The following is a 9,526-nucleotide window of genomic DNA, read 5'->3' as shown; positions in this document are numbered from 1 at the left end:
GAGGGACAGCGCGAACGCTAGTCCCAGCTACCAAAAATTATGCATCCGAGAAAACCACTTTGGGAAACTCGCAGGGGTTAACCCAATCGATGTGCAATGATAGGGCTCACCCCATGGAGGAAACCGTCTTTTTGATCACGGTTGTCCTCGATGCGGCAAATTGTTATTATGATCGATTATTATAGCAGATCTTATATGCCATCCTAGATCCTGTCGACATGTGTAGCGGTGTCAACCTATTTCACACCACAACTTTGTTTACCCACCCCAATACTGTTTCAATATCTTTATTGTTTAGTTTTTTAACGTTCGATGACTAGAAAATTCCGTTTCTAGGGCCAAGAGTTTGCACTTCAGGGCAACTGCCCGTCGTCTGCAGGTCAGTTACAAACCATTATCAAAGATTGCGCCATCTAACGGCTGATTTCCGCATCGTAAAAAATCTACCTCGAACGCTTTGAGACCATAAGCCGGATAACGTTTGTAGTAACCTGTTAACAAACCTACTTCGAAATTCATTTTGAATTGAACACATGTCACCGTAGCGTCGTCGTATAATTCGAATATTCTAAACTTATGATTTAGTCGAGTTAAGTCGTTCGTCGTGGCAGATGCAATAACCGCAAAGCGTTTGTGGTAGATTTTTTCGATGCGGAAATCAGCCGTTAGATGGCGCAATCGTTGATAATGGCTTGAAACTGACCTGCAGACGACGGGCAGTGGCCCTGAAATGCTAGTTTCTGTACATGGTTTAATGTTGACGTATTTAGGTGAGACACATAGCCGCAAATCGCAGGCGGGCTAAGGGGGCTTAGCCTCTCCAAAGTCATAATTAGCTTAAAAAAAACATGATATTAGACCAGTTTTATGACTGCAGGTTATTGACAGTCAAAATGATCCGCGGATTTTGACCGGACTGGAAGTCCGAGTCACTGTTAGCGTACATTTATCTATTATCTATTTTGCAATTGTAGACAGCACGATTAAAGAGTATCTTTAATCGTGGCGGATAGTCAGAAATGAGTTCCAACAGTGATCAAAATCCACGATCAGTCCACATTAGCGCATGCGCTGTAAATCAATCATGGATCATTTGGCAACTAATCCCAAATTCCGTGTTGGAACAAACCTAATGTGTAAATAAAACATATATATAGGTATTAAACATGTAGGATATTTTTATTAAATATTTAGGGAATAATATTTATATAATATTCTTAGGTATATACTTATAATATATACTATCAAAACTTTGTATTAAATTTTAAGATACTATAATAATAATTGTGGTTTAACATTAGGAAATCCACATATATTTTCAATGTAATGATAGTCAGCAGGACTTAAGCCTCCCCGACAAATTGAACCGATTTGCGCCTATATGGATTAAGAGACAGCTATTATGTATTAAGTTGCGATAATAATATGTCGAAAATATCATCTATACACCAAATCAGAAAACCAAAAATATTACGCGATACCTTAAATTGTAACATTAATCGACCAAATTTAAAACGGGTGAATTTAATAAGGGCAACTAAGAGGATACATAGTTTGCAAATTTTATACATATATTCATTTATTTGTGGACCACCAGAATACGGTGAACATTGATGGGCACTGCACAGTGCACACATTAGACCGTAAACCCGAAAGGCATATACTTTGTTTATTGCCCGACGGTATAGGTCACACGTTGGCCCATATATATTGTCTAAATATATTATTTATATCGCTAGTGCGACAAAAAGTATCTATAGGTATCCACAAACGCGATAGAAAAAAGATCACGTACAGAGGGCGAGTGACTTTACCGCTCCCGTGCAGAAGAGTGACGCCCCTGCCGTCGTTTTTCATTTATATTATTATTGCAGCAATTCACATTTCGTTCGATACAATATTCAGTGTAGGTGTACGTATTTTATTTATTTTGGTAAAATTTACACACGCACGCATATGTATGTATAATAACGACAAGATGAAACACGTTGCAGGCGTAAGCGATATCATACTATACCTCTGTTGTACCACCACCTACGCATATTATATTGTGATTATACATATTTTATATGTTTTTATTTTCCGCACAACGATATCTAATGGTGATTATAATATTATTCTCACAACAAAATAACAAACGAGGATTTTTAAAATTTAAAATTTTATTGCAACATCGATGATATTATTATTACACAGCTTACAATATGATGATATATTTTTTATATTTTCTCACTTTTGTACAATATATAGGTAATACATATATTAACACATATATTATATTATAAATAATAAACATCAAGGAACCACAATATACTTACAATATTTTTTAACAGTAGGTATTATGGTATAGGGTGGTTTTTTTAAAGGTATATACACTGATTTCTCAAAAAGGTAAATATGAATACCCTTATCAACGTTTATGGAAACATTTTTTCGACTAATTGGAAAAAATTAAATAAATATTTCTATAAGAGTATATAGTAGATTAACATTTGGAAGAGTACTTCTGTACTCTGTGTTTTGTGTGCCACCCCGCTCTATTTATCAAAACTTAAAATACTTATAATTATAAGTAATTATACTCGTTTAAAATTCGAATTTTTTGCACACCGAAATCCTCGAAAAAGTATTCGCAGAATAATATTATGAAATTAAAAATGTACCTATAATGCTGCGTCATTCGATAAAGTTTAAAACTCATGTTTTGCTTAAATTTGGTTTTATAATGACTTTTGATTATGATGAAAGAAAAAAATATTTCCAAAAACGTTAATAATTTTCGGGTACATTCGAGCGAGTCCTTTTAAGAAATCAACTTGTACATACAGATGATTTATAGTATCACCATGTGTAATTAAAAAATAGAAATAAAATATACATTTCGAAAATTTTTTGATGATTTTATAAATTCTGATATTCACACACTTATAGGTAAGGTAGATTTTTACACAATAATGGCGTATGATGCAATATTATTATAATACAAGTTGAAATAATAAGTATAGGTATACATATATATGATATTAACGTCATAATATTTACATAATGATTTTTTGTATAGTTATTTTTAAGAAAAAAAAAATTATAATAATAATAATAATAATAATAAATGAAAAAAACTAAGTACACATTTGTCTATATAATTATAAAATAAATCGTTTCGTATTTGTAAACGATACACAGATTAATATTTTTATCATAATATATTATAATATATGATAAGTTTAACATAACGATCAAAATAACAAAAAAGAAAAAAAATAATAATAATATTTAATACTTATCTATCAAAACATAGGTAAATAATAATATAATAGTAATAGTAATGCAATTGTTTATAATTTATATAGTATAATATATACCTCTAATTATATATGTATTTTTTATAATATATAGATCATATCTGTTTGGAACATAAACACTTATACACATATAATAATTAAATAATACAGATCATAATATATTTATCTTATAGGCTAACACATTCATATAATCATATTAGGTACTAAATAATATACATAAATATATATATTATAATTTATAATTTAATAACGCAACATATAAATGTATATAGTTTTATTTATGATAATAATAATAATTTATTAATATTGTATTGTTCACCTGTACAGGGCAGCCTCGTATTACTATTTGCAGTATATTATAATTTATAATATTGTAATAGCACGTCCGCCCCATTTAAAAGATATAAAAAAATGTTTAGGACGAAAACGAAATTATCTAAAATTCGAAGACGAAAATAAACGTCACCCGTTTGTGGGGGGGGGGGGGTAGTGAGGGAGATTGTCTTATCGGAATCAGAGCACAATTGCTCTGCAAAAGTGGTGAGTTTTGGCAAACACTGTACCGATGGCTATCATTAAAGCGCACACGTAATATTATTATTTCATCGCACAAGTCACAAAACGTTTGAAATCAATGAGTCAAGTTTTATCGTCTTCATGGTTTATTACCAACGTATTAAAAACGATAAATTATTACTCAATTTCTACTTTAACCATATAATAATAATAATAATATGTATCTAATCACAGACAAGACAAAGTGACGAAAACAATTGTGTGCGACTTCCTGTTTACACCAAAGTATATATTATTATGAACAACTAACAAGAGTTATATCGCTAAGTATTATATACACTGTTTTTCTTAATTCTATGTAATATTATATAGTTACATGATTAAACGTAATTGGACACGAAATCAGTTAATAGTATATAAATTATTTTATTGTAGGAAAATTTTGTTTTTTTATTATCAGTGTGTTAGTATACTCGTAAAAAATTGTCTCAAAAAATAGGTACCACATTATTATAGTTCTAATCTTTTACCTAATTATAATAAGTATGACAAAAAACACAAGGGTACATATTATAGTAAATTCAAAAACAAACAGACTTCAATATTATTATAAGCTGCACGCTGTATATACTTTATTTAACGGTACTTTAATATTGAATTTCGGGTAAAAAGTAGACATTTGTATTATTGTAGTAGTGTGCATTTGTGCAGCATTTCAAGCCATCGATATCGTCATTTGTATTATTGAATTTTTTATTTTCATCTGATAGGATTGCGCGCAAACAGATTGCCCGCGAGCATAACACAATATAATATACATTATAATTTTAAGTTTTACGTACAGTCGAACCGGTATAAAAACAATGAGTATTATTAAGCATTTGACGGCAAGTGGCCACGGGGTCGGGATGCAAAAGTGACGGAAAATTCGGCGAAATAGTACCTCTCTGAATAATATTATATGCAGTAGAAAATCGAACAACACACGACTTGGAGATGACGATTGTACTGCAACAGAGCGATCGATGTCTCTAGACTTAACGGAACGTAACTTAATAGTCGGTACAGGTTAGGTTCAAAGTAGGTACTGTGGGGACCAGTGTAATACAAAGTCGAAGACTCGAAGTGTAATCGTAGAAAAGTAAAAAAGAAAAAAAAGACATACATATAGAACAACATTAAACTCTAAAATTTTACTTATTATTATTTAACGATTTTATTAACAAAGTATAAATCGATTAATTCATTTCGAGTGCTGAAAGATTTGGTGGTAAACCTGTGATCAGGACGAACCACTTCTGTAAACAGTGGCGATAAGGATTAACATTTTTTCCGATTTACAATAAAAATGTGTTTATCATCGACGATGGAATAAAGAGGACCGTCGAACGGCACTCATCATTGACTGAACCAAAATATATTGAAATTGCATGACTCCGCCGGTTTAAATAAGGTAATTAAAGTAATTGGTATGTAGTTATTTTAGTTAAAATGCACAAAAAGGTCAAATCACCTATGCGCATGGGTGGGTTTTCGATATTAGCTAAATAACGGTCTTTGTTGATATATTATTGTGATGATTTACAACGAATTTGTATCATATTAAAAAAGTCTCTAAACATTTAGTTAATATTATACGTTACAATAAGAAGTTATGCATCCGACGATAGAGAGAAAATAACTGCAGTACCTATTATTACATCCAACGATTTATAAAACTGCTAATTCTCAGTAATAAGCGTTTCCGACGATTAAAACAATTCGTACCTACTTGAGTGTAGTAATTATTAAGAAGTTAAAATAACAAATAACAATAACTTTTGAAAACAATTTTTAGGCTCGATATTGATAGGGATGGTCCTCATGGTTCATCCCCGGGGTGCCAGATGGCTTTATTTAACTTATAATATTATCAATCGTGTACAATAATAAGTACATCGCCTATATAGTTGTCCTAATTTAGGAGTGTTTTGTGGAACTTGTTTTTACTCGTTTAGAACTGCGGAGTTTGAAATTTGGATCAATTAGTCGACTTAACCGTAACAATTTGTAAAACACGCGATAATAGTAGAAAAAGAACACTTATATAAAAAAAAAAAAAAAAATCAAAATCAAAATCAAAATCAACCTCCCGCGTACACTCGAACCGTTCGACATCGTTCGAAAAGTCCTCAAAGCTCGGGGGGAGGTGTCCGAAGAGTTTAAAATATAGACAATCACTATATATATATATAGATAAAATATAATTTTTACTACACACGGCGACGGTACACCGTTTATACAACGACGCGGTCATACGCACAGCGCTATATATAACCTTACAATATATGATAATATATAATAATATATAAATAGTTCATCAGCCTTTGTTGCGCGCCTGGTCGTCGACCGGGCCGTTCAGACGTGCGTGGCCAGCGTCTGCCGCTTGGCCACGCCGATGTGATAGTTGGGCCCGACGGGCACTGCGGCGGCCGACGGGGCAGCCGTTTTCCGCTTGCCCTTGCCGACCGCACTGTACGGCGGCGGTTCGGGCCGGCCGTACGCGTCGTACTTCTGGTGCAGCGGCCGCGGCGGTTGCGCCGGCCACTGCGCCGACGTGGGCCGCAGGTAAGGGTTGCCGTACGTGGCCGAGTACTGGAGCAGCGTGGCCGGGTCGCCGGCCGTGGCCGCGGACGCCGGTTTGGGCGACGGCGACGACGACGACGACGACGACAGGGCGATGACGGTCTGCGGCGGCGGCATTGGGTTCAGGTCGTACAGCCGGTCGGCCGCTATGTAACCGTTGTTGCTGCTGGTCGGTCGGTCCTGCACAAAAATAATAACAATATTATTAATTATTATTGTATAAAAAAGAATGAAAGTCACTATTATAGGTGGGTACACGGTTTTTATTTGTATCTTAAAATTATTATTATATTGAAATTTGGAAATTTTAAATACATATTTTGCCAAAAACATGAACATTAATATTTACATATTTTGAGTTTTTTATTACATAAAAATCGGTGCCCGAAAAATCACACTGCAGTGTACGTCACAATGTTTGTCGAAGTCTAATCGCCGCGATAGTGACCTACCGCACGACATTTCCATGTGTCGAGCTCGAATATTTGTGAAAACAACCCCTCGTGACAGGCGGGTATTTTCCGGGTATTATTATAATAATTTTGCGACGGGTTTGGGGTTTTAACTTAAAAAACAATCGATCACCGTAGACGAGGTGATCACGCGAGTTATAATAGTCTTTATTGCAAGGACGAATCGTCCTTTTTAGATATTTTTTATTTGACCGATTTGCACCGTCCAGTCCTCGTTAATATTATTTTAACAATCACATTCACCCTTCCGAACCTGCAGTTACACATCGTTTCGTGTATATAATATTATATAGTGAGTATTATGTTATATTGTCGAGTTTAAACGATTAGTCGACATTTTCGTATTTATATATTTTTAATTCGATCGTCATATCTCAACCGAAATATTTTGAGAAATTGAATTAACTATACTTATAGGACTTAATTTCAATTTCTTTTTATCCGACGAGTTCGAAATATTATTAATTTTTAATTCATTCCATAAGCCTGCATAGCTCAAAAGTTACGTTATTAAATTATCTTCAATTAATAGTATAATTTTATATAAATTAAAAATTGCAGATAGTGTCTCGCACTGCACGCGTTCTCGTTCTCGTCATTTCGTTTTTTGTTTTTGTTTTTTTAATTAATATTTTCGTGTGCTACCGACGATTGTGCAAAATTAGTACTGCGCAGTATTACACAGCCGCTCTACATCGCTATTAATTTATATATTATTTTAGGTTTTCAGAAGCTTGAAATAAAAAATGAAAATAAATGTTTGTTTTGAATTTAAAAAAAATCCTTAGACACCCGTCTTTATAAGAGCTTTCATTTATGTAAGTAAACATTTTAAAAGTTAAATTATTAATTTCCATAAAATGTTCAAATAGTATAATAATATGTAACGTGGTACGTAAGTCTTAATGTTTATATTTAGCAGTATGTGGATGATGGTCGTATTACCATATTTATGTCTAACCTTCACGAACCTGCAACGGTTGTGGTGTGGGAAAAGGGGAAGATAGATCTTTACTCGGTCTTTGTTTATATTCTACCTATGCCGCCCTTTATGTGCACGACATTAAAAAAAAAAACAAATAAATTATTAAAACGAAATATTATTACACGTAAACGATTGTGTGAGACGTCTTGTTTACACAAAAGTATAACATAATATTATAATGAACAAGAATTATACATCGAAAATATATTCGTAAACGTATAGTGTATACACAGTTTTTCTCAATATTATATTATATTTGTACGCAATTGGACACGAAATGAGTTAATTATATAAATTATTTTATCATAGATTTATTTTTAACTCATGGTTTTACATATTATGTACGGCGATTTAACGAACAGTCTTAAATTAAAAAAAAAAAATCAATAAACATAAATTATTATATATGAAATAGTTTGAATAAAACGGTAATAACAATTTTGTCCGTTTCAGGACAAAATGATTTTCTCGCATCCTCTCGACCGGTGATCGAGCTTGACTAGACCCTTTCCCCACAGTTTTCGTCCATGTGAGCTTACAACATGTATAGATGACTATAGGTGTTCTTCTTAGAAATACGATAACTATTTGAGTTTAGACGAAAAAACGAGTTTCGACGATTTCAATGTACTCGACACACACACACACACACACACACACACACACACACACACACACACACACACACACACACACACACACACACACACACACACACACACACACATGATATATATATATATACAGTATACGTATTTATATATATCGTCTGCGAACATTTCAGATTGTGTATAATATAAATCATTGTGTCCACTCGTGAGGGGCGGCGACCATTCCCCGGAGGATTCCCTCTTCTCGGCAATGGTGAAATCGCGCAGCGCCAAACGAAAAGGACAAGCAGAAAACTTTTATCGCACTGGTAAGCACGTATAAAGCGCGTTTGCACATACACACATGCGTAAGCTTGTAGACAAGTATGAGTCTTATACATAATAGGTACATACCTATTATATTAAGGGAGTTTTGCCGGATAAACCCGATTTCTATAGATTATAATATTATAACCTACATGTAATATGATCTAGAACCTAAGATCTCGCAGGTTCCGAATTTCGTACCTAATCAAAGTTTTTAGAAAAATGTACTTGCCGGTAATAATATAATATGACCTTTAAGTAGACCTTTTGATAGATATCTATCAAAAAAAATTGTTTCGAGGCGATAGAGGGTTTAAAAAAAAAAATTACAAACAAGGATTTATGGATATTTTTTCTATGATAAATGCCCTACTGATATTGTCCTTATAATATCTATTGTGTGCACCTAAGTGCAGTTGTTTCAACTACGATCGTTTGATGGCTCGTTAATAATTGAAGGTGTGTATTTTGTTGATTTTAATTAAACGTGCAAGCAGCACTATATAGCTTCTTTCATTGCAGTTTTCTTAAGTTTTCATTTTATTCGATCCCATTCATCGTCTCGACAATAGACTTTTGCAAGTTCGCAACTGTATGTTAACCCCAATGCTGAGCGTATAATTTAAATTGCGCCCCTTTTTATAGAGTACTTAGTATACACAATATGTTTGGAAGTGAATTCCAAACTGTAAACGTTTTATAATAATT

The 9,526-nt window shown here is 33.3% G+C and overlaps 1 protein-coding gene and 1 non-coding gene across 2 annotated transcripts in view; both read right to left on the bottom strand.

Annotated features, from left to right (window-relative positions):
- Positions 1–163, bottom strand: LOC114124195 (U1 spliceosomal RNA). The gene has a single exon (XR_003592429.1). It is a non-coding gene; the product is annotated as a U1 spliceosomal RNA (small nuclear RNA).
- Positions 164–2,197: 2,034 nt separating this feature from the next.
- LOC114124187 (irregular chiasm C-roughest protein-like) overlaps positions 2,198–9,526 on the bottom strand; it is a 205,513-nt gene continuing 198,184 nt past the window's right edge. The window contains exon 11 of the mRNA XM_050205793.1: positions 2,198–6,623. Coding sequence (XP_050061750.1) covers positions 6,216–6,623 — 408 coding nt within the window. The 3' untranslated portion in view covers positions 2,198–6,215. The remainder of the gene's footprint in view (positions 6,624–9,526) is intronic.

The sequence above is a fragment of the Aphis gossypii genome, chromosome X (genome assembly GCF_020184175.1).
Source record: "Aphis gossypii isolate Hap1 chromosome X, ASM2018417v2, whole genome shotgun sequence".
Taxonomy (NCBI): Eukaryota; Metazoa; Arthropoda; class Insecta; order Hemiptera; family Aphididae; genus Aphis; species Aphis gossypii.
This window is presented reverse-complemented; position numbering and strand designations above follow the sequence as displayed.